The 26,380-nt window shown below is 43.4% G+C and overlaps 1 protein-coding gene across 1 annotated transcript in view; it reads left to right on the top strand.

Annotated features, from left to right (window-relative positions):
- The window catches only part of Daw1 (dynein assembly factor with WD repeats 1), a 66,247-nt gene extending 45,617 nt beyond the window's left edge, over window positions 1–20,630 (top strand). Inside the window, exons 7-13 of the mRNA XM_047546275.1 lie at window positions 3,066–3,173; window positions 5,313–5,419; window positions 6,524–6,626; window positions 7,384–7,498; window positions 15,350–15,426; window positions 17,702–17,864; window positions 20,235–20,630. Of these exons, the coding sequence (XP_047402231.1) occupies window positions 3,066–3,173; window positions 5,313–5,419; window positions 6,524–6,626; window positions 7,384–7,498; window positions 15,350–15,426; window positions 17,702–17,864; window positions 20,235–20,269 (708 nt within the window). The 3' untranslated portion in view covers window positions 20,270–20,630. The remainder of the gene's footprint in view (window positions 1–3,065; window positions 3,174–5,312; window positions 5,420–6,523; window positions 6,627–7,383; window positions 7,499–15,349; window positions 15,427–17,701; window positions 17,865–20,234) is intronic.
- The last annotated feature ends 5,750 nt before the right edge of the window (window positions 20,631–26,380 follow it).

Below are 26,380 nucleotides of genomic sequence, written 5' to 3' on the forward strand. Positions count from 1 at the left end.
TAGCCAATGGGCTTATCATGAGCTCTACAACTTCTAGTGGTGGATGAAGGGGATGGGGAGGGGTGTAGGATGTAACTGTTAATGGGATAAGAAGTGAGTAAATAGAGGTAGCTGATCAAGGGAAGAGTGAGAGTAGGGTCAAAAGAAACTGGTCTTTAGCATGAGAAAGGGAGAAAGAGACTCCAAGGGAACAGGTAAATAAAAGGAAAACAGAGAGAGAAAAAAAAAGAAGAAATAAAAAAAAAAAAAAAAGTTAAAAAAAATCTGTGGTTCACAGTCATCCACCACTCAAACCTCCCAGTCCTTAGTACCTGGATGTGAGCGTGGTACCTGTCAAAGGGCCTCCAGTCTCCTGTAGGTGTCTCAGGAAGGGAGCTGCTCCACCCAAAAATGGTGGCCACGCCCTCAGGGACAACTCAAAATGTCAGCACCAGCCTTCAAACGTGCTGGGGAGCCACAGCACGGGCACCAAGGTCCAGAAGCAACTCAGTGCCGACATAATCCTTTTTATGGAGAGCCGCCACGTCTCCACACCTCCTTGGAATTTCGGGAAGATCTTCTTTCATATCGGTCTTAGGCTGACAGTTACAATTTCTCATAGTTTTCCACTATTAACTAAGTGTGAAACCCTGGCCTCCGACTTGTGTCACCTCCCAGAAACGGATGCAGTTATTGTCCCTGGAGATTTTGCAGTTGAGTAGAAGGAGCAGAGGCATCAGTGAGTAGGTGCAGAGATGTGTCAAGATGACAGAGTGGCCTGGGGTGGGGACTGTCAGGTATCCGTACCCTTAGCCGGGGCAGGAGCTCGGGGAAGACTTGGAGAGATGGCAGGAGCATTGCAGGCAGGGAGCCACGCTGGCCAGTGCCCAGAGGTGTACAGCTGGCCTTCCCCGTGAGGGCACGCGGCAGGACGCCACTGTGGGCGTGCCACCCCTGCGGGAGCTGAGGTGCCAGGTAAGGACCCCCAGGGATGCCCCTTGCCAGGATGAAGAACACCAGGGCCCTAGCACACCAGTAGCCTAGTCGAAGCCAGACCACAAGGCAGGGGCAGTTGAAGTGGGAGCGGCAGGCAGAGGCCATCTTGATTTTTGGAGGGCCCGTGCCCTGCAGAGACATTTGGCTTTATCTTGGCGGTCATGCCGCACTGCTGAGGCTCTGCAGCTGGGAGGAGGTATCTCAGCGTGGCTCTCCGGGAAGACTGTGTTTGTGGTGGTGGTAAGGAAAGGTGGAGGTAGGTGAGCTCCGACTACAGGCCAGTGGGGACCTTGCTGCTGCCAAATGATAGGCGATGAAGGCTTGTCCTCAGGCAGAGGAGGAGGATGGGAGAGACTGAAGGGAGGGGAGGGAGAACCACCGTGTTGCACGAGTGAAAAGGGGGATCCTGGCTGATTCCCTGACTGGGAGCATGCGTGACTGGTAGTGCTGTTCACCAGCTCTGTAATGAGGAGGAGGAGGTTTGCATTCACAGGATCTGGGATCTTCGATTGATCCAAGCCGCCTTTGTGATACCCAGACAGGCATCCACTTGGCCGTTGGCTCTTTGGGACTGAAACTGGGCAATGAGGTCTGGGGAAGAGCCCTGGTGTCCAGGCAGCAGTAGAAACCACTGTGCCAATGAAAATGCCCAGAGGAAGGGTCACACAGAGAAAAGACTGACGGAATCCCGAAACATAAAAAAGACAAACCTTTAACTGATACAACCCCTGTCCCAACAACAACAAATAAAGAGCAAATCAAAACGAGAAGAAAAAGGAGAAAAGCAGAGAGCTCTTAAAGCTGTAAAATTATCTAAAACAAAGGAGTCAACACCACAGGCATCAGGGACGTTAGGCGGGATGACCAACCAAGCCCTTAGATTGGACCAGCAGAGCAGTTTCAGGACAGTTGAAGAGTGAGTCCAAGATGAGCACAAAGTGGTGGTAAATTATTTCTCCAAGGAACTCGGTTGTAAAGGGAGAAAGGTGACTTAACTGGGCACCTAGAATCACGGGAGAATGGGCTGTCAGGTGGGAAAGCACATTGACAGGCGCCTGGGAAGGACCTTGGCACGAGGGAAGGAGAGCTGATGGGATCTCCCCTCGGAGTTCAGGGCAGGGGGTTCTACACTGGGTGAAGGGAAGGAAAGTCAGGGTGGAGTGAGGAAGCCCCCGCCATAGGAGAGATTGCTCAGGGAAGCAGCCAGGGCCCAGGTGGACTGTAAAGGGAAAGTCAGGGTGGGACTGGGGGACGGGTGGGGACAGAAGGTGGGGCCAGAGGCCAGTTTACAGAGCGGGCAGCTGTGCTGAGGCCCTGGGGCAGAGGTCTGAGCAAGCCACACCAGAGATCCACGCCGTTCTCAGGCGACTGGGTGAGTGGTGAGGCAGGAAGGGTGGAGACCAGCTGAAACCCTGGCTTGACAGAAGTCAGTGTTCAGAGGCGGTTGGAGGGTGGGTGCGTTTGAAAGAAGGTAGGAAGGGAGAAGTGGGAGGCTGCTGGTTGGAGCGCTGCTTCCGGGCGCCAGGTGAAGAGGGAGGACAGAATGGGGGAGAGGCAGGGGTCTCACGGAAGGTGAGGAGTCTGTGGAGAGCAGGGAGGGGAAGGTGAGAGGGAACGTGGAAGTTCTGGGAAATGGAGGTCACTGACTGGAGAGTGGGTGGTGGATGCTCTAGAGAAGGTGAGGTCAAGGTGCAGGGTGCAGCCGCAGGAGCAGGAACCGAAGAGGAGCCGGGGTACTGGGTGTACTGCCCACACCAAGGCCACCAAGGGCGTGGCCTGGGCAGTGTGAGCCTGGGTCACAGTCCTTTGGTGAGGGGCGTCATCACAGCGACTGACAGACAGCTTGGAAGTCGAGGGAGGTGGGTTTGCTTTTGTTCTTATCCTTCTGGGGTCAGAGAGTGGCAGAAGGGCCTGTGCCTTTCTGAACCTGAGCGGAGGGACTGGGGGCTGCTGCTGGTTCTGCCTGGCGCAGTGGGGCCTGCCGTTTTGCTATGGGCTCATGCAGAGCCTTAAGCTGAATCTGCCAAGGTCATTGCAAGACCGCAGAGAAGTCAGTGTGACCCTGTGTCCTTCTCCTCCGTGTGATATAGGTGTGCTTATCGTTTAACCCTCAAAGCACGCTGGTGGCTACTGGAAGCATGGACACGACGGCCAAGCTGTGGAACATCGAGAACGGAGAGGAAGTGTGCACGCTGACGGTATGGCGCTGACGGCCGGGCGCCTGCTCTGTCCTCATTTTTCACGTGTCTGTGTTGCGATGGACGCTCTTAGAAGATCCTCTCAGAGTTTAGCTCTCAGACTGTGGGAGGGAGCGTTGCAGTTGGCTTGCCGACTGTTCCAGCAGACCTGGTGATGTGCTGGGAAAGGCAGATGGGCTTGTATTTTGATGAACTTTATTCCGAAAAACACAATCCATAGTTTCGAACCCATGGAGTCTCTCCGGCTGGGGCCGGCCCTGTGTGGAAGAGGCAGCCCTGGAGATCTGTGCAGAAGTCCCCTACGGGGCTCCTCACGTTCACACTCCCCTGCTAGAGTCCAGGGACCAGGTGGGGGACCCAGGGGCAGAAGGGCCAAGGCAGCGCCCACAGAGTGGTGCTGGCGGGCTTGCTCTCCTCCCCGGTCACCACCACCCACCAGCACCGTCCCGGACCTGCTGCCCTCCCCTGCGGCCCACCCTGACCCTGGAGGCCACAATAAAATGGGCAGATTCATGCCGGGATCGGTGGGAACAGCTAGATGGAAAATCCAACTTTCTTATCCTTTCAAAACTATAAATTAATTTAAAAAGCACTAGTCTTTCCCTAAGAAAGTTAATAGATGGACTGAGACAAGAGAAAAGAAGTCACCGTTTAAGAGCAAAGCCAGGGGCTTTTCTCCCTCAGCCCTGAGCGCCAGGGTCGCCGACCTGTGTGCTTTCCGATCTGGGACGCCCTGTTTCGAGGGCCCCTGCTTCCTCTTCTTTCAGGACAAGGTGGCTGGAACAGCCCTGTGAACACCAGCAGCTCGACGGAAGTGACCCCTTCTCCCGTCGCCGCCCAGGGCGTGTGGCAGGACCAGTCCTGCACTCACGCCTGCCCGCTGCCAGAGGGCACGCTCGTGTGCGCAGAATTCGGACATGAAGCCACACTTCACTTTTGTCATTTGAAATCAACCAGAAGTTCCTCAGTTTGAAAAGGAACTTTTGCAATTCTTTGTTATTTGAAAATGTAATTGCGTTAATTTACTGAAATAATTAGGACAGCCCGGGCGTGCTTCCAGCAGGGGCCTCTCGTCAGAGGTGCAGGGTCGGTTCCAGGGAGGGGCTTCTTCCCACTGCCTCCTGTGCTGGAGTCCCCGTGGGCCAGGCAGCCTTTCTATCACTGTGACCACAATGCCTGACAAGAACGACTTAGAGGGGAAAGGTTCGTTCTGGCTGGGTGTGTAGGGCTCAGTCCGTGTCCGGCCAGCTGCACCCCAGAAACTTCAAGGTCTGGGGCATGGCAGAGGAGGCAGCTCAGCTCACGGCAGCTGGGAAGCAGAGGGAGAAGAAGGGGACAGGGACAGAAAGAGTCCCCGGGGCCACACCACACCCCCCGGGTGACTGACTGACTCCAGCCATACCCCTCTGGCCTGCACTTACCACCTACCAATCCATTCAAATGGATTAATCCACTGACGAGGTTACCGCCCTCAGGACCAGTGGTTTTCTTGAAAGCCCCACCTCTGAAGCTGGCCACACGGGGCCGTGCCTTCAACACATGAGCATTTTGGGGGAACATTCGGGATCCAAACCATAACACATTAGCAGGACACAGTAACCAGGGTAAAACCAGGCCAAAGGCCAGGTGTTTATTAGTCTATTTCTTGTAAATGCTTAAGACTTTATTTCTTTAAGGTTCAATTTATTTTATACTCTGTTTTCATTTGCCCATAATCTGTTGTTAGATTAGATCAGACGCTGTTCCTCTTGGCATTTCCAAGATAATGTGAAAGGAGCTCTCTAATTCCACCCCACACCTCCCTCCCTCTCCCTTTCTCCCTCCCTCCCTTCCTTCCTTTCTTCCTCCCTTCCTTCCTTCAACACTTTTGTTGAATTAACACGTAAGGCAGTGATTTTTAACAATCTCACGGAACTCTTTAACTGCATGGAAACCAGCTTTTAGGGCATTTCTATCTTCCCGGAAGGAGACCTGTACCCACGGTAGCCACTGCAGCTGGTCAGCCCTGCCAACCACTGGCGTCCTTCCTCTCTCGGTGGCTCTGCCTTCTCTGGCACTTCTCTTTAGCGTATGATGTTGTGCACTTGTGGTATTTTTCTTAGCCACAGATATGCATGACAATATCTGGTGTTTTTCTAGGGGCACTTGGCAGAAATCATTTCCTTGGCATTCGACACGTCTGGAAACAGAATCATCACTGGGTCCTTTGACCACACAGTTGCAGTGTGGGATGCTTCTACTGGGAGGTACTTCTTGGGGAGCAAACTTGATCAAGTTGTGTTTTTATGCATATAAGAATAGGCCATAATGAAACCCACTGTTCTGCATAAATAATATATGCCAATAAGAAAAAAATAATTTTTTAACCTGGGTCAGGGGGTTAAGGCAGCCTTATATTTTTTATTGACTTTATCTTTGTACTGAATAACCATGCTTTGGATTCTACACATTAAAAGCATAAATTAATTTATTATCTAATGATATTCCTTATCCACAAAATAAGTGCTTCCTCAGAGTTCTGAGCAAATAATGTCAAACAGCTGCAGAAAAGGAGAATGTTAGCAATAGCCTGGTACATAGCTACTGTTTATGCCATGTACTGTATAATCAAATTTCAATGACTTGTTTTTATGGTAGGTATGAATATCATGAATAAAGAAAACTTATAGTCAATTTCCCAAATTTAATTTAGTCCAAGAACTTCAACTTCCTTCCTAGTTGCTAAGAAGTTAACTCAATCAGCATACTTGTGTTGGAATACTCCATGGTTGGACTGGCCTGCATTTTGATAGAGGGGCTCATTATCAGAGGTACTGCCCATGAGGTGCTCAAGGAGAAATGAGAGGAGAGCAGCCTGTCTGCTTTCTGATGTGCAGTTTCTGAACAAGCAGGAGTCTGCTCACTGGTGTAAGGACACGTCTAGAGTTTCACCTGCCTTCACGAGTTGTTACCCATTCCTTTCTGAAATGTTGTCTTATGTTATATTTTTTAAAAATATATTTTAACTGTACAGATTTATAGGGTACAGTGTGACATTTCAGTGTACATATACAGCGTATTCTGATCACAGTATATTCTGATTCAGTCAGTAAAGTGAAATGAACTGCAGGACATTTATATTAAGTGAAATAACAGACACAGTAATGTTATCTTTGATGGTTAAATTTTAAATACATTTTTGTTGATATGTAATTAATAGCATCCTTTTGAACTATAGTAGAACAATTTTGCTCTGTCCTAAGTGATGTTATTGTGGAAAAACTGAAATTTAGCTGGTTTCACACAGATGAGCTTGGCTTCATTACCTGTGTGCACATCTTTCAGCAGATTTGGTGTTTTCCTGTTGGCAGGAAGGTGTTCACCCTCATCGGCCACTGTGCTGAGATAAGCAGTGCCCTATTCAGCTGGGATTGCTCACTGGTACTGACCGGCTCCATGGATAAGACCTGCATGGTGAGCTCGAGATGCTGTGTATTCTGTCTGTATGCCAAGTTAGACATTCATCATAGCAACATAGTTCAGAGGCGACATAAAATCAAGATTTATTTCATGAATAGTAATTGGTAAGCATTTATTTCAAGTTTCAGATTTCCCAAACTAGAAGGAATTATGAGGTGGTAAGACATTTTTGGTTGCTTCTAATGTTTTAAAAGATTTGTCAGAAGACAGATTATTTTTTTCTCATGTCCTGCTGTTCATTTATTACACTTTGATCAGCTTGGCCTTCTAGGAACCTCAGTTAAGTATATCCCTGCCTCTTAAGTTTCTGCCAACTTAAAAACATGGTTGCTGATGGCTTATCCTCTGGAATTACCATTTGATTACCAAATGTGTTATAATCTTATCATGTACTTTTCATTTTCTGGTATTGTAGTTTGGGATCAAGCCCCTTTGCTTCTGATGTCCTTCCTGTAAAAGAAGGACCCTTCCACTCCCGTCTCTAAAGTATACACTTGAAGAATTTTTCTCTTTTCCTAATTTGTGGCAAATTCTAAATGCCTGACTTTGGTCCTCTCTCTGATCAAAGTATGTCTTGACAGATGGTTGGCCATGGTGTCTGGTCATGAAGTAAGGTAAAATTAATTGAACAAGTGAGAATTATACAAAAAATAACTGATTTGGCTTAGTTATTTAACCACCCGTAGCATGTCATGAAGATCCTTGCCATCATCACACTTTATATAAGAAATTATTATTTTTTTAATTGCAGTTGTGGGATGCCACCAATGGAAAATGCGTGGCAACCTTAACAGGCCATGATGATGAGATTCTAGACAGCTGCTTTGATTACACTGGAAAGCTTATTGCAACCGCCTCAGCTGATGGTGCGTAATCTGTTATATGTTTAATTTATGGAGGAATTTTCGCTTTGCTTGATATACATGCATGATTGTACACCACGGATCATCCACCTGAGGATTGGCTATGATAAAACTATGTATGCCTTATGTCCACAATGACCATGTGTGTCACCAGTGTGTCCATGTCATATTCTGGATAACCACATAGACATGTGTAAGTCTGCGTCATCTCCATAATAAGTACATTTGATGCTGTATTCTGGATTCCCCTCCCTAGTGACCATACATGATGCTGCATGGAGTTGCCTCATCCATGTGACCACCATGGATAGTATTGTAACAAGTCTTCTCTGTTTCTTTATAACTACGTGTTCTCCTCCACTCTGTCGGACAAGTCTTTGTGATAAAGACATGTGATGCTATTCCATACTTGTCTTTTGGTTACCACTCACTAATTCTGTACCATGTATGTACCATCTTACTGATAACCATGGATATGTTGTTATACGAGGTGTACCTCAATTTCATGAAGTCCACAAGGGATATTACACTATATCATCTCCCTGTTGACCGCATGTAACATTACATTGTGTGATCATATATTGTTGTACACTGTGTTTGTATCATTCCCTTGAAAGTCATGTCATGCTACCTTATGTGTATTAGTCAGATTTTCATCACTGTGACCAAAATGCTTGACATAAACAATTTAAGGAGGAAGGCTTTATTTTGGCTCACAGTTTCAGTGCATGGTCAGCTGGCTCCATTGCTCTGGGCCTGAGGTGAGGCAGAACATCATGGTGGAAGAGTGTGATGGAGGGAAGCTGCTCTGTACATGAAAACATGATAACCAGGAAGGAGATAGAGAGTGAGAGTGAGCATGGAATACACCAGGGACAAGCAGTACCCTTCCAGGGAGATCCCCATGATCTGCTTCCTCTGTGTAGGCCCCACCTAAAGTCTCCACTACTTTCCCACAATGCCACCAGATTGTTATCCATCCATGGCTTAAACCACTGCTGAGGTCAGAGCCCTTGGTATCTAATCATTTCTGATCATTGCTTCATTGGGGAACAAGCTTTCAACACATGAGTCTTTGGGGACACTTCACATCTAAATCACAACTCTATGTCTTCATCTCTTTTAAAGCTGTGTGTGCTGCTAGGTCATGTCCACGTCATCGATGACTACAATGTCTATGCTATTTATTTGATGACAATACATCATACTTTACTGTGTCTATGCCATCTTCTGATCATCAAGTCAGGTACTACCTTCTGTGTGTATCATTTGCCCGATGGTCACACGGACACAACACTGCCTGCATCATCTTGTTGGTGGCTGTGCCACCTGTGGTAACTCACTACACATGCATCATCACCTCAAAAAACACATATGATGTTATCCTGTGTCTCCATTATCTCACTGAGAGCCACATGCAATTTATAATCTTTCCAAAGACCACAGATGGTGCTGCACCATGACTCTATTATCCACTCGATGACCGTGTATGAATCTAAACACCAAGTTTGTGTTAGCCCGTTGATGACCACATATAATTCTCTGTCTATATACCTGACTGTACTGTTTTAATTTACACTTCCCCTTATAATCACATGTGGTACTATACCACATATTTATCCTGCTCTTTGTAACCAGGTATGATTCTATACCATGTGAGTCCATCCCTGGAAACCTGTGTATGATGCTACAATATTTCTACTTCATCTCTACTGCAAGCATGTGTGATGTCACAGTGTTGAGGACTTGATAATCTTGCATGATGATAAATTATTTCTATCATTGGCCTCAACTTATGATGCTATTGAGTATTGCATCATTTCTCAGACAACCATGTATGATGCTTACATTAGGGCTATCTGGAAAACATATTTCAGAGTCCAGAGACCTGGGAACCAGGGGCTCTGATAACCAAGTCAGAGAAGATGGAGATCTCAGTTTGAGAAGGGAGAATGAATTCACCTTTCCTCTGCCTTTTTGTTCTGCTGGGGCCCTAGGTTGGTGACACCCACCCGCAGTGGTGAGGGTGGGTCTTTACTCAGTAATGCCCTCACAAACACACTTCAAAATAATGCTTTATCCACTAGCTGGGAACCCCAGCCCAGGCAAGTTGACCAGAGTTCAGCGTAACACTACTACTACATGGTCTCTGCCACATCGTAGCAGCTGCATATGACACTACACAGCGCATCCTCTCCTCGACAGCCAGTTAAAGTGCTGCGCTGTTGTGCACCGTCCGAACACACGTGTGACGCTGTGCCATCTGCACGGTGTCTTCACAGCGGGGTGTTGAAGCCGCACTGCATCTCTGTGGTTTCTCGATTGTCATTTGCCATACAACATCAGTATCATCACCATGGTGACTGCAGATGAAGCTCCATCACGTCTGTGCCACTTCCTTGTGTGCCACCACACCAAGCGTGCGCCCTCTTTCTGACGACCATGCTGATGCCGTGTGCCTGCCTCGTCTCAGTCTGTGATTCTCCCCTGATGTGTTGTGGACTTATCTGAAGAGCGTGCATCATCTTTTTTGGACCCATGTATTGTGCTATGCCATGCCTCTCTTTTAGCCCTGTGAGACTCTATACGACCTCTGTGTCGACCCCTTGATAGCTGCACTTGATGCCACCATGTAGGTTACCTTGTGATCACTGTATGTGGCACCTCTATGTATCTATATCTCTGTATTCATAGAGTAACACACACACACATGTAAACACTACACTAATGTCTGCTTTGCTTCACTTCTGGCAGCTCTAACAATGCTATATAACATCCACATGATTTTCCTGATATTCAAAGAAAATTAGAAATCAGTCTGTATCTTCCCCTTGGAGGTCTTTATGATGTCACATTGTTTTGGTGGCATCTCTAAAGCCCATGCCTCGCTTATCTGATAACCTTGAGTGGTGCCCTACTGTGTCCTCACCATCTCGACTATCTTGTGGGACCCTGGAATCTGGCTTCTCGTCTTGGTGCTGTTCTGAGCATTAGCCAGCATTCTGGGCCCTCGCCAGGATCATTGGGCACGAAGCCACAGTATGTTTGTCTCATAAGCTTGGTAGCAGTGGCTTTGTGATGTCATGACACTCTCAAGTACTGCTCTATTATAGGCTGTCTTCTTTGACGATGACATGTGATGCTACCCTGTGTTTGGTTATCACCTCAAATATGACGTATGATGCTATCATGCTCTTCAAAATTTTTAGTAACCATAACAGGTGCTATTTTATGGGTCAATTCCTTTTTTTTTTTCAGATACAGTTATTTTATTCTTTTTCTTAAAATGACCCTCGGGTCTCTCTATTCTATAAGAAAACATCACAATTTCTTGGCTCTTTCAATCCGTCTGGCTTCATCCTTAGCATATATCTTCTGTTTAAACTCCTTTACTTCTTTGTAGTCTTGAAACACTTCATGTTGTTTTTCCTGTTCATACATTTTAGTTATGCTTTTTATTCTGTCTAACATATCTTTCTCTTTCTTCTTCACCCAATACAATCTCATTCAGCCTGTATGGTTATTTCAATATTTGTTTGCTTTGGGAACTTTCCTTGCTTTGAAGAGTTGCCATCAAATAATTGTTCTGAATTTTTTGGCCATTGTCTATTTTATCTAATTGATTGTGAGTTGCTTGAGGGTTGAAATTGTCTTACTCAATTTTTACATCTTTGGCATGACAAGCATAATGCCTGGCAAGTAGTTTTTGTTGTTTTTTAAAATCATTGGAACATAAAATGAAACTGGTTAGTGTTTCTGGTTTTAAATTATGCACTTAGTTCTGTTGGCATTTGGTTCAAGTTCAGTGTTTCTTAGTACTGACTGTCCACTGGAATCACAGGAGAGCTTTGATAAAGCACCAATACCGAATCTATGGGTATTGATGGGTCTTTTTTATGATTTTTAAAAATTTTTATAGACTGCATTTTGATTTATTGTACACAAATGGGGTACAACTTTCCTTTCTATGGTTGTGCACAATGTAGATTCACACCATTCATGTAATCATACATATACATAGGGAAATGATGCCTGTCTCATTCCACTATCTTTCATACCCCACCCAGTCCCCACCTCATTTCCCTCTGCATAATCTAAAGTTCCTCCATTCTTCTCTCAACCCCTACCTCTCCGCCCCCATTATGTATCATCATCCACTTATCAGGGAAAACATTTGGCCTTTGTTTTTTGGGGATTGGCTTATTTTACTTAGCATGATATTCTCCATTTCCATCCATTTATCTGCAAATGCCATAATTTTACTCTTCTTTATGACTGAATAATATTCTGTTGGGCATATATACCAGAGTTTCTTTATCTATTCATCTGTTGAAGGGCATCTCAGTTGGTTCCACAATCTAGCTATTGTGAATTGAGCTTCTATAAACATTGATGTGGCTGTGTTACTGTAATATGCTTATTTTAAGCCCTTTGAGTATAAACTGAGGAGTGGGATAACTGGGTCAGAAGGTGGGTCCATTCCAAGTTTACTGAGGAATCTCCATACTGCTTTCCAGAGTGGTTACACCAATTTGCAACTCCACCAGCAATGTATGAGTGTGTCTTTTTCCCCACATCCATGCCAACACTTATTATTGCTTGTATTCTTGATAATAGCCATTCTAATTGGAGTTAGATGAAATCGTCGAGTTGTTTTAATTTGCATTCTCTAATTACTAGAGATGTTGAATGCTTTTTCATAATTTTTTAATAATCTGCATATTTTCTTCTGTGAATTGTCTGTCCAGTTCCTAGGTCCATTTATTGATTGGGTTCTTTGTATTTTTGGTGTAAAGTTTTATAATTTCTTTATAAATTTTGGAGATTAGTGCTCTACTGAAGTGTGTGTGGAAAAGATTTTCTCCCACTCTGTAGACTTTCTTTTCACATTATTGGTTGTATCTTTTGCTGAGAAAAAGCTCTTTAGTTTCAATCCATCCCATTTATTGATTCTTACTTTGACTTCTTGAGCTTTGGGAGTCTTGTTAAGGAAGTCTTGTCCTAAGCCTATATGATAAAGATTTGGGCCTACTTTTTCTTCTGTTTGGTGCAGGGTCTCTGGTCTAATTTCTAGGTCCTTGATCTATTTTGAGTTGAGTTTTGTGCAGGGTGAGAGATAGAGGTTTAATTTCATTTTACTGCATATGGATTTCCAGTTTTCCCAGCACCATTTTTTGAGCATGCTACTTTTTCTCCATTGTATGTTTTTGGCTCCTTTGTGTAGTATGAGGTAACTGTATTTATGTGGGTTTGTCTCTTTGTCTTCTATTTTGTACCATTGATTTGCCTCTTTATTTTGATGCCGATATCATGCAGTTTTTGTTACTATTGCTCTGTGGTATAGTTGTGATACCACCTGCTTCACTCTTTCTGTCCAGGATTGTTTTGGCTATTCAAGGTCTCTTGTTCTTCCAGGTGAATTTTATGATTGCTTTCTCTATTTCTATGAGGAATGTCATTGGAATTTTAATTGGAATTGCATTGAATCTGTATAGTGCCTTTGGTAGTATGGCCATTTTGACAATATTAATTCTGCTTATCCAAGAACATGGGAGATCTTTCCATCTTTTAAGGTTTTCTTCAGTTTCTTTCTTTAGCATTCTGTAGTTTTCATTGTAGAGGTCTTTCACCTTTTTTTTTTTTTTTTTTTTTGCGGTACTAGGGATTGAACTCAGGGCCTTGTGCTTGTTCACCTCTTTTGTTAGATTGATTCCCAAGTATTTTATTTATTTATTTATTTTTTGAGGCTATTGTGAATGGAGTGGTTTTCCTAATTTCTCTTTCAGAGGATTTATCACTTATGATTAGAATTGCATTAGATTTAGGTGTGTGGATTTTATATCCTGCTACTTTGCTGAATTCACTTATTAGTTCTAGAAGTTTTCTAGTGGAGTGTTTTGGATCCTCTAAATATAGAATCATGTTGTTGGCAAATAGTGATAGCTTGAGTTCTTCTTTTCCTATTTGTATCCCTTTACTTTCTTTAGTCTGTCTAATTGCTCTGGCTAGTATTTCAAGGACAATGTTGAATAGAAGTGTGAAAGAGATAATCCCTGCCTTGTTCCAGTTTTTAGAGAGTATGGGTCAATTCTTGATGATCGTGTTTGATGCTGAAGATGTCTAAACCATCCTCTTGAACCCTATGTGGGATGCAATATCATGGCTGTGTCTTTTCCTTGATAATCCTGTGTGATGCTAAATGGTTTTGTTATATTCTTTACATAATCTCTGAATATCAACAATATCTGAACAATAGCCTTAATAACCGTATGATGTTATATGTAGAATTATCACTTTGATGACAGACATCTTCTTATTACTGCCTGTGATGCTATATAGCTGCATCTTTTCCTTGATACCTATGTCTGATGCTACCCTATGTGGGCTTCATCTCTGTAACTACTGCCTGCAATGTTGTTGCAACTTTGCTTGATTTCATCGAATGATCAGATGAAGTACTTTATCTCCCTGCACAGAGTGTTGGGGCATTGTGGAGAGGAGGCGCAGTGGCAGCTCTCCGTGCTGAGAGATGGCTGGGGTGAAGCACGACTTCCCTGCTTCCAGCTGTTTTCTCTGACATCTATTTCCCCAGTAGTCATCCTGTTCTTTCCTTGTTCAGTACTTCAAAAAATATCCCCCTTCCCGCTTTGGAGATTTTTGTAAACCTTTTCTTATCCTGTGCTTCCTAAGAAGTCTCAGTGTTTATCCAATCATTTTTATCTGTCTCTGGCCTTTCTCCTAATTCCCCTCTTAAAAGCTGGTTCTCACTCAACAGAGGTAATTACCTGTATAGCTACCTCTGTTTCTTTATATACATCCCCTTTTTCTTCCTCCTCTTAATCTTGTGTCTGATTTTATCATCCTTATTCTATTCCTCTTTTTTAGCTAGAAAGTTTAGAGCCATATTATTCATGTGTCTTTGAAGTTTGAAAATGCTTTTGTAAAATTTATAAAGCATTGGTCTATGCAGATACTCCCTTCTGTTGTCAGCAAGTTGGCCCTTTTTCTTTCAGATTTCAAAATATTCATGTAGCAATTTTATGTTTCCCATCATATAAATTCTAAAGTAGCAATTTTTATCATTTTGTCTGCTTCCTTTGAGGCTAGCATTGTTGGAAAGGTAAATAAAGATATTTATCGAGGCATCTTAGTTTTCTCTGAATGCACAGTAAGTGACTTAAGTTCCCTGCCCTTCTGTATTTTACCTTTATGTAATGCTGGAAGCATCTGGCCAGGTTCAGTTTAACTTTTCTCCTGAGAACAACTTCACTATCCATGTCTTCTCCTTCTATGCTTAGATAACGCTCCCATTCCCTCATGCTGAGGAAATTTACATGCCGCTTCGATCAATCCGTCCATCCGTCTCACATCCTTTATTCAGTCTCTGTGATGTGGTGGCACCTCCTAGAACCGAGGGCACAGCGGAGACCAAACGTCCCCCAGCCCTTTCTGTGCCAAGGCCCCGAAGCCTTTTCTCTGCTCACTGAGTACAGGGCCCACTGCGCAGGGAGGCCTGTGCACTCTCCAAGTGAGACTCGGACCTTTCGATTTCCCTTTTTTGCCTTTAAAAGATTTTTCCTAAAAGATTTTTCCTTCTGCATTCCTGTCCCTCACTGCTGCTTCTGCCATGGACCCGTGATCTCTTCAGTCAGGTCAGGGACAGGGAAGGACTCCTTTCACCCTGTTCTGTGTGTGACCAGCTTGCACCCAGAGGGTAAGTGGCTGTCTCTGCTACAGGCCAGAACCCAGCACGGAGCTTATAAGTCACAGGGTGGATACTTGGGTAATTTAAAGTCTTCGGTCCAAAGTTTGCATTTCAGGTGAATTGATGTATGTCTCACCCCTCTCCTAAAGGAACCGCCAGAGTTTACAGCGCAGCCACAAGAAAATGCATCACCAAATTGGAAGGCCATGAGGGCGAAATTTCCAAGGTTTGTTACTTCGTTTGTTTACTTTCAAAACGTGAACAGCACGTTTTATAAATATAAGGGTAATCCTTTGATTTCTAATATCTAATTATTTACCTCTTAAAATGCTTAATACATGTATTAGTATGAAATAAATGGGGAAGAAAGGTTCCTGACATCCAGTGGGTCAATCCAGAGAGAACACAGTTAAAATGAACAGGACCATATGTTACCGAGTCTCCGTGAAGTTCAACGTGGTGTCAGGTATGGCTGCTCGAGCTAATTGAAATCCATTAGAGAAAGGGCACTCGATTTACCTGCATTTGACCATTATTTAAGATGCACATCCATTTGAATCAACTGATAAAACCTCTTGCAAAATGTGCACCACTCAAAAAATAAAATCCCATTTGCCTGCCATCTTTTCTGAATATGCTCATTACGAGAAGTGGGCTTCCCTTCTGAGCTCTGGACACCAAGGAGTTAAAAATGAATTAGACCAGACAGACTTTATCCATACATGACTGCCTTTGTAGGAATTTAAGATTTGAATGAATTTTCCTTTTGAAATATTTGCAACCACTTTTTATTCTATTGAGGGTGAAACCACCCAGTAGTGACACATAAAACCCAGTGTCTCCAAAACTTTAAAAAGACTAAGTCTGTTGGGACAGAGGCACCAAAGTTGGTTTCATTATATCATTTTTTCTTATAATCAGTTACCAAAAGATGTTATTTTTAAGTATCCTTCCCTCAAACTCAGCAAAGTAAATTATTTATGAAACATTTAAAAAAAATACAAAATAACATTCTCTTCAACCATTAGCAAAAGAGTCAGTGAACTGAAAATATTTAATACAGCATTTTAAGGGGATTATGAAGAGTATTTTCTGGTTCTAGTGAACATATGTCATGCAAAAACCATGCTGTGCATGAAGTATCAAGTGTTGTGTGAATAAGATGCAACTGAGGAAGTATTTCCTGAAAATAGTTAACACTTCAAGTACAAAATTATCCACTCTGACATTCCAGAGCTGTATCTCGGGATCTTGTATAAACCCTTCCAGCAGCTTCCTCATGGGGCAGAGCCACACGGCTAGTGCTCTCAGGCTTACCTGTGTCCTGGAACATTGTAGAGCAGACAGGGACTTGGTGGCTCTCACCTCCCAGCTCAGCCTGAATCCTGGGTCTTGTGCCCGAGGCCATATCTGCTCCTTACTCAGAAAGGATCAGCGAGATGGTTTCAGGCTTCGGCAGGTTCTGTTCCAGACCCCAGAGCTGCCCCTGCCCCTGCCTCTGCACCTGCTGCTGGTGGCTGTTGTCCTTTGACTGGTCAGTGCTGGTCTCCTTGGCAACACAGCCCACACCCTCTTCCTGGGCTGGGAGATGTAGGGGTGGCAGGGACGGTGGGGCATGGCAGGCAGGATGAGCAGGGAGCCCTGGCCTGTTCCTGAGTGTCTGGCGTTTCCCCACAGCAAGGGCACATCTGTGTTCATGGATGTGTAAATATAAAGGATTCTCAGACTCAGTACTGTGAATATCATGCAGGTTAAGTGAATGGTCACTTATGGAGTGGCCCTCAGGTAGTGACGTTTCTGTGGGAGCCAAAGCTAAGGTCTTCACCCACCTGTGCAGTCATCAGCCCTTTCTGAGGGGTTCTGCTGTGCTGGGCATTGTGCAGGCACTGGTGACAGTGACCAGAGACAGGGCCCTGCCCTCTTCACGCCTGCAGTCCTGGTTAGAGAGGCGTGTGAGCGTGGCAGCCAAAGAACTAGGGACCAGCAGCTCCTCTGACAGTGCCCGGCAGTGGGAGGCACTCAAACACTAGGGAAAGTGCTGGAATCTGGGCAGCAATAGAGGAGGAAGCCCTTTCTTGAGGACCTGGACACCACTTCCCTTGGGGCACAGACTGGACGGGGGATTGGTACGCTTTTGATGACCGAAAATTGTGTTGCAGAGGTGACGTGGGCTTGCGTGCATTTCCTTCCCCAGCAGGGCCCTGCCTCTTTGTTTGCGTGGGGAGGGGTCGCAAGGCTCTGGGAAGAATCTGGGTGGCAGTACTCTAATTATTAGGGTGTTTTCGTCCTTAGCCTTAGAATCGTGAGGGTGCAGGCAATTAAACTTCAGGTTTCATGTTCCATGTTTTCTCCTGTCGCAAAGACACTGTTTTGTTTAAGGATAAATACCGGGCTGGTGAGGTGACAGGGGTGTAGGCACGCCCCCCTTTTGCTGACGAAGACCTCTTGGGAACTGTTACACAGACCTGTGATCGTTTTTCCTTTTTTCTTTCTCTTTGCAGATTTCTTTCAACCCGCAAGGGAACCGTCTCCTGACTGGCAGCTCTGACAAAACAGCTCGAATCTGGGACGCGCAGACCGGCCAGTGCCTGCAGGTCCTCGAGGGACACACTGATGAAATCTTCTCATGTGCTTTCAACTATAAAGGCAACATCGTCATCACAGGTGTGAGAGCAGCAGCCACAGACCTGGTCCTCCTTCTGAAGGGTCTGTTAGCGTTCTCCCGCTAAACGCTGCAAGGAGCGCACCTCTGACTGCCACCCTCTCCCAGGTCCCAGCTCACCTTGGCACGTCATCAGTTCCCGTTGTTCCGTTGTTTAATCTTAGTTGTATCGGGATGCACAGGCATGAGCTGTGCCACCAACTCCAAGGCTTTCTGAATTCCTCTAGACAAGGGAGCAGGTTGGGAGTCTGTGGTCTGTGACCACATTTCCCGGTTGTCCCTGGGTGCAGTGGCTGATACCCAATTGGTGTCATTGAGCCTTAGTCACCCAAACAAGCCAAGCCCAGAGTCCACAGTGGATTCAAAGCCCACCAGAGATCAATTTTTTTACCTAAGTAGTGTTGTCTGCAGGTTTCCCCTGCTAAAATGCTGATATTTGTGGAAAAGAGCATACACTGAGCGTGTCCCTAACCAATCATTGGCCATTTATTGTGAATTCGCCATATCGGGAGCATTTTATAAGAGTTAGATTTGAATAGATTGATTCAGATTTTGGAAAGGAAAGTCACATGACAAGGCCAAGCTGATGATGTCAAGGTGGGGGGCACTTCGTGTGGTGCCTGTAAGCGAGGCCTTGGCAGGGAGTTGGGTGGGGATGCCCCAAGGGGCCCAGCCCTGATCTGCCCAGTTCTCGGTGATTTTCATTCTGTCAGGTAAACGTCTAAGTGGCCAAACTCATCTAAGAAGTCAAATGGCCCACAGTCAAACTTGGCTTTACGCATGAGTGGATATATTAGACAACCTTTTAGTCATGTGATTTCAGGGGTGCTGAGAATGACGTCTCCTTGTCCTTCAAGATACATTCCATCTCCACCTAACTGTGGATGAGTTCTGAAACCACAGGTTGCTTTCTGAGGGCTTATGATTTTCCAGTTGTTTTAGTCAGCCTTTTCACTGTTGTGACCAAAGGCCTGACAAGAACAGTTAGAGGAGGAAAAGTTTATTTTGGGCCTCACGGTTTCAGAGGTCTCAGTCCAGACAGCCAGCTCCATTCCTCGGGGCACAAGGTGAGCAGAGCATGGTGGGAATGTGCGGTGGCGGAAAGAGCTTGGAACGTGGCACCAGGAAGCAGAGAGAGAGAGAGGGAGAGAGAGAGTGGGAGAGAGAGAGGGAGAGAGAGAGAGAGGGAACTGTGCTCAACAAAGACAAACTGTACACCGCAAAGCCATGGCCCTAGGGAGCCCCACTCCAGCCACACCCTTCCTGCCTACGTCAGCACTCAGTTCTTCTCTGTCTGGGCTGAATTCACTTATTAGGTCAAGGCTCTCACCCACTCATTCCACCTCAAGGCCTTCTTGATTGTCTCAGGCAAGAGCTTCCTGCTCGCCTGTGGAAGCCATGACACTACCCGGCTGGCCACATGCTGTCTTGTGAACCCAGTGCCAGATCCCTTCCCACAGGGAAGGTCCCAGGAGGTGGCAGGATGCCCCGAGTAGCCCCAGTCCTGAGGAGGAGGGTGGCTGGCAGGCTCGCAGGGACCCAGCCCCCGAGTCCGGAGTTTCATGAGAGAGGCTGGCTCAGTCAGTTCCGCAGAAGACCCTGGAGACGGTGAAAAAGAATGTTAGTTGTCTGTGCCTTGTTTAAGTGCGGGCGCCGAAATCCTGAGCTCTGTAAAGGTATCATTATTGTATTTTGTATTGTATCCCAAGCGTCAAGTGCTAAACACTGGCCCCTGGATGACAGGTTTGTTAGATTGGGGTGGCGCCTGTGTTTCCTCCAGCAGAACAGCCTCCTGATTGAATTGGTCTGCCCTATTTTCTGGGTGGACCCTCCTGTGATTAACTGCGTGTGCTTTTCAGTGGGCTGCCTGAGGCTGGCTTAGACGCACAGGTTGGCAGAAAAGCGGCCAGTGTGTTCTTCCAGCTGCAAACGCCTGGGGTCTCCTGTGGGCTGCGTGGTCTCCCCGGGCTTCCCCAGTTCCCGCGGCCCTCACCCTTCCCACATGATGGCTTGTGCCTGGTCCCTGGGGAAGAGAGAACCCTGGCACTCCTGCTGGTGAGGAAGCCTGCTGACGTTGTGACAGCTTCCCCACCTTGTCACCCACCTGGAGATACTCGGGTCGACTGTGGCGTGTGAACCTGGTTGTGGCAGGACCAGGATGTGTGATTGGTCTCACGGGGAAAAACAAAACACAAGAAAAACCTTTATTTCAAACATGCCTGGGCTGCTCGGAGTCTCTGCAGCTAGATGCTGAGCGTCTAGCACAGGTAGCATATTGCTAAGTAGCAGTGACCCAGAAAATGTCAAGTCGGTAAAAAGAGTGAAGTGAATAAGAAAGAAAAAATTTTGTTTTGTGGATTTTGCTTTCTCAGGTAGCAAGGACAATACCTGCCGGATATGGCGTTGAATGGAGAGGTTCGCAGGTGAGCAGACCTACCAGCAGCTGTGGTCGAGACCTGGCTGAGGCGTCCCGAGGAAGAGCAAGCGCTTTTGATATTTCAAGTACTTTCCCTTCATCTGCAAGTCCGCTCTTCATGCACTCTGTCCTCATCTTTGCATATATAACCATTAAAACTGATGGCATCTTGTCATTTCTTGATGTTATTTGGTGGGAATGGCAGGAGCAGCTTAGGGTTTGGTGCTTCTAAGTGATTTCAGTTGCAATTTATTTTTCAATAGCATCATGATGCTGATAAATGAAACCAGACTGGTTTGCAATGTATTGCCTGGATTCCACCTTGAAGGCCATTGTTATAATTTCTGCTGAATAAAGTTTTTGGAGAAAATTCCTTATGAATTGCATATCTATTATATGTTTTAAGGGTGATCTGAGGATAATCAAAATAGTTCTTATTTAATAGCAGAGATTTTCTCAATTGATGAAGGCTGAAAAATGTAGGTGGGTTTCTCTCTAAGGAATGTTAAACAGAATAGATGAAGTATTGAATTAAAAAACCCGCTAGGACAACAATTGAACTGCCACTGACCCCACCTGCTATCAAGGCCACCGGTGACTACAGCATCAGTCATCAGTGCTGATCCCCTGCCTGCTGCCTCTGACCCTTGCCACTACTGCCCACACCACTGCCCAGAGGTACGCTCCCAGGGAGCTCCTGGCTGCACACCGCAGCATCCATCTTGAGATGCCAGCCAGCGCCTGGGGGGATTGGGGTGCCAGTGGGTTTGCTGCCACCACCATCTTGGGGCATATCCCCCCCTGTCTGGGGACACTGGCCAGGACCTGGAGGTTTAATGTCCGGGTGCCTGTGGTTTGGCTGCACCTGGGGTCTTCCTCCTGGGAGCGTGGGTTGCCACCATCTAGTTACTGTCTCTCAGGATTGCTCATCCCTGGTGGTCTCTCTCCAAATTCTTGAGGCATTTACATTTTGGGACTGCAACGTGGCTGAACCCAGGACATCTGAAGCCCAGATTGGTGAGACAGTGACTGGGTCTGCCAGGGCCTGTCTGGGCCAGGCAGTCTTGCAGGAAGTCAGAGACGACGAGGCTGAGAAGCTTTCAGACGTTGGCAGAGACAGTTGTTCAGTTTTTCACCTAGATTTATTTTTATTTTTTTCTTCTTTGGCATCTCTCTTCACCATATTTGGAGCAGGGTGTTTTTGTGCATCAGTTTGTTGTGATATATCCATGGTGTTTTGCAGTTCTGCTGTATATTCTTATATATTTTTTTCTCTTTATATGTATTCTTCCTCTTGCTTGTCTCTCTTTGTGGATTTCCTTTCTTCCTTTTCTCCACCTAGCAGTCAATCTCTGTTGGCTCCTTTTCCACTCTTCCTATGGATATTTGCTTCTGGCTTCTCTTTCTCCTCATGAACACTGTGTCCTGCACTGCTTCTGTTCTTTCTTTGTCCACTATTTGAGACTGTAAATCTGCTTGGAAAATTTTTGTTTTTATTGTGGACAGTGGGAGATGGGAAAAAAATACATGCAATATGAAAAACCAAGGGAACAAAATGCCCCAAACAAACCAAGATGCCCCAATAAGAGACTCCACTGACAACACAGTAGGAGAAATGTCTGAGAAGGAGTTTAGAATGTACTAGATTAAACTGATCTGCAAAGTAAAGGATAGTATAAAGAGTGAAATCAAAGACAAAATACAGGCAGTGAAAGATCACTTCCATAAAGAGAGATTGTGAAAAAAAAAAAGTAGAAAGCCTCAAAATAAAGGAATCAATAAATTATAAATTCAATGGGAAGCATTACCAAAAGACTGGACCATTTGGAAGACGGAAACTCAGGCAATGAAGTCAAAATATTTAATATTGAAAATAAAGTTGATAAGCAGAGAAGATGGTAAGAATCCATGAACAGAACTTCCAAGAATTATGGGATAACATGAAAACACCAAATATGAGAGTTATTGGGATAGATGAAGGAGCAAAGATACAAACCAAAGGAATCCACAATCTTTTAAATGATGTAATATCAGAAAAATTTTAAATAATGAAATGGAAAATCAAATACTGGAGGCTTACAGGACCTCAAATATACAACAATACAGCAGACCTACCCCAAGACACATTGTAATGAGAATGATTAAAATACAGAATAAGGATAAACTCTTAAAGGCCATGAGAGGAAAAAAAGCAAATTACATATAGAGGAAAACCAATTCAGGCCTCAACTGATTTGTCAACCCAGACCCTCAAAGCTAAGAGGTCATGGAACAACACATTTCAAGCTCTGAAAGAAAATAGCTGTCAATCAAGAATTTTATATCTAGCAAAATTAAGTCTCAGATTTGAAGATTAAATAAAAACCTTCTGTGATGAACAAAAGTTAAAAGAATTCACAATTAGAAAACCTGCACTTCAGAACATTCTCAATGAAATATTCCATGAGGAAGTAAAAAAAAAAAAAAAAGTGAAAACCAACAAAGGGAGGAATTACACTAAATGAATAGTCAAAGGAGAAATCAAATCAAATTAAAAGTCAGAAATATATCAAAATGATCAGGAATACAAATCATATCTCAATAATAACTTTGAATGCTAATGGTCTCATTAATCAACAAACATTGACTTGCAGATTGGAATAAAAAAGAAGACCCAACAATATACTGTCTCCAAGAGACACTTCATAGGCAATGACATCCACAGACTGAAGGTGAAAGGATGGGAAAAAACATATCACTCACATCATTATGTAAACAAGCAGAGATTTCCATCCTCATATCAGATAAAGTGGACTTCAAGACAAAGTTAATTAGAAGGGACAAAGAAAGATTTCTTTCAACTGAAAGGAGTTATACATCAGCAAGACATAACAACTTGTAAATATTTAAGCCCCAAACAATGGAGCCTTTGTGTAAGTCAAACAAATCCTTCTCAATTTCAAGAATCAAATACACTACAGCACAATAATACTGGGTGACTTTAACACACCTTTCTCACTACTAGGCAGATCTTATAAAGAAAATCTAAATAGAAAAGCTACAGTAATTTAGACTTAACAGACATATATAGAATATCTCATCCATCAATAAGCAAATATACTTTTTCCTTGGCAGGACATGGATCCTTCTCTAAAATAGACCATATATTATTCCATAAAGAAACTCTTAGTTAATACAAACAAATGGAGATCTTACCTTGCATTCTATTAGATCATAATGGACTAAAATTAGAAATCAATGATACAATAAGAAATAGAAGCTATCTAACACATGGAGCCTAAATAATACACTATTGAATGATGAGTGGATAGTAGAAGAAGTCAAGGATGAAATTGAAAAAATACTTTGAGGTAAGTGAGAATACGGATACAACATATCAAAATCTCTGGGACACTATGAAGGCAGTACTAAGAAGAAGTTTATTACACTGAGCTCATACATTAAAAGAAATAAAATTCAACAAGTAAATGAACTAGCATTACATCTCAAAGCCCTAGAAAAAGAATAAATCAACACCAAAACCAGTAGAAGATAGGAAATAATTAAAATCAGAGCTGAAATCAATATAATTCAAACAATTCAAAAAATTGAAAAAATTTGATTCTTTGAAAAAAAAATCAATAAAATTGATAAAGCCCTAGCCACATTAGCAAAGAGAAAAAGAGAGAAAACCCAAATTACTAAAATTTGTGATGAAAAAGGAAATATCACAAAGAACACAAGTGAAACACAGAAGATAATTAGAAACTTTTGAAAATTTATACTCCAATAAAATAGATAATATTGAAGACATCAACAAATTTCTAGAGACATATGACCTACCTAAACTAAATCAGAAGGTCATATATAATTTAAACAAAACAATATCAAGTAATGAAATAAAAAAAATGCCATCAAAATTCTACCAATTAAGAATAGCCCAGGACCAGAAGGATTCTCTGCTGAGTTCTATAAGACCTTCAAAGAAGAATTAACACCTATACTCCTCAAATTATTCCAGGAACTAGAAAAGGAGGGAACCCTTCCAAACTAATTATGAGGTTAGTGTCACTTTGATACCAAAACCAGACAAAGACTCATCAAGGAAAGAAAACTTCAGACCAATATCCCTATGAACATAGATGCAAAAATTCTCAATAAAATTCTGGCAAATTGCATACAAAAACATATTTAAAAGATAGTGCACCATGATCAAGTATGTTCATTCTAGGGATGCAGAGTTGGTTCAACATATGGAAATCAATAAATGTAATTTATCATATCAATAGACTTAAAAACAAGAATCACATAATCATCTCAATAGATGCAGAAAAAGCATTCAAACAAAACACAGTACCCTTCATGTTCACAAAACTAGAAAACTAGGGATAGTAGGAATATACCTCAGTATCGTGAGAGCCACATATGCTAAACCCAAGGGCAGCATAAATTTAAATGGAGAAAAACTTAAAACATTCCCTCTAAAAACCAGAAGAAGATAAGGATGCACTCTTTCATCACTTTTATTCAATATTGTCCTTGAGACTCTAGACAGAGCAATTAGAAGAAAGAAATTAAAATTATATAAAATAGGTAGAGAAGAACTAAAATCATCCCTATTTGCTGATGACATACTCTATATTTAGAACATCCAAAAAAATTCCATGAAAAATCTAGAATTAATAAACAAATTCAGCAAAGTAGCAGGATATAAAATCAATACCCATAAATCAAATGCATTCCTAAACATCAGTAATGAATCCACTGAAAGAGAAATTAAAAAAAACTACTCCATTCACAGTAGATTCAAAAATAAAAACAAACAAAAAACAACTTGGAAATCAATCTAACAAGAGGTGAAAGACCTCTACAATGAAAATAACAGAACACCAAAGAAAGAAATTGAAGACCCTAGAAGATGGAAAGATCTCCCTTGTTCTTAGGCAGAATTAATATTGTCAAAAATGGTCATACAGATTGAATGCAATTCCAATTAAAATCTGAATGATGTTCCTCATAGAAATAGAGAAAGCAATCATGAACTTCATTGGGAAAAATAAGAGACCCAGAATAGCCAAAGCAATCCTTAGCAAGAAAACTGAAGCAGGAGACCTCACAGTATCAGACCTATACTACAGAACTATAGTAATAAAAGCAGCATGGTATTGGCACCAAAACAGACATGTAGACCAATGGTACAGAATAGAAGACACAGAGCCAAACCCACATAAATATAGTTATCTCATTCTAGACAAAGGTGCCAAAAACATTCACTGGATAAAAGATAGCCTATTTAACAAATGGTGCTAGGAAAATGGAAAGCCACATGTAACAAAATGAAATTAAACTTTTATCTCTCACCTTGCATGAAACTCAAAGTGGATCAAAGACTTAGACACTACAACTAAAACTTCTAGTAGGCACTGCACCTACTAGAAGAAAAAGTTGGCCTAGGACCTGACTTCCTTAACATGACTCCTGAAACACAAGAAAATCAAGAATCAATAAATGGCAATGGATTCAAACTAAAAAACTTCATCCTAGCAAAAGAAACAATCAATAATGTGAAGAGAGAGCCTACAGTTTGGGAGAAAATCTTTACCACATGCCCCTCAGTTAAAGCATTAATATCTAGGATATATAAAGAACTCAGAAAACTTAACACCAAAAAAAAAAAAAATCCAATCAATAATTGGGCTAAGGAACTGAAAAGACACTTCAGAGAAGAAGATATGAAATATATCAAAAAATATATGAAAAAATGGTCAACATCTCCAGCAATTAGAGAAATGCAAATCAAAACTGCTCTAAGATGTCATCTCACTCCAATCAGAATGGCAATTATTAAGAATAGAAGCAACAATAAATGCTGGTGAGGATGTGGGGAAAAAGGTACACTCATACATTGCTGGTGGGATTGCAGATAGGTGCACTCTGGAAAGTAGTATGGAGATTTCTCAGAAAACTTGGAATGGAACCACCATTTGATTCCATTCCTCAGTTTATACCCAAAGGACTTAAAATCAGCGTACTGCAGTGATGGAGCCATATCAATGTTTATAGCAGCTCAACTTAAAATAGCTGAACTATGGAACTAACCTAGGTATCCTTCCATAGATGAAG

Source organism: Sciurus carolinensis, chromosome 3 (genome assembly GCF_902686445.1).
Source record: "Sciurus carolinensis chromosome 3, mSciCar1.2, whole genome shotgun sequence".
Classification (NCBI taxonomy): domain Eukaryota; kingdom Metazoa; phylum Chordata; class Mammalia; order Rodentia; family Sciuridae; genus Sciurus; species Sciurus carolinensis.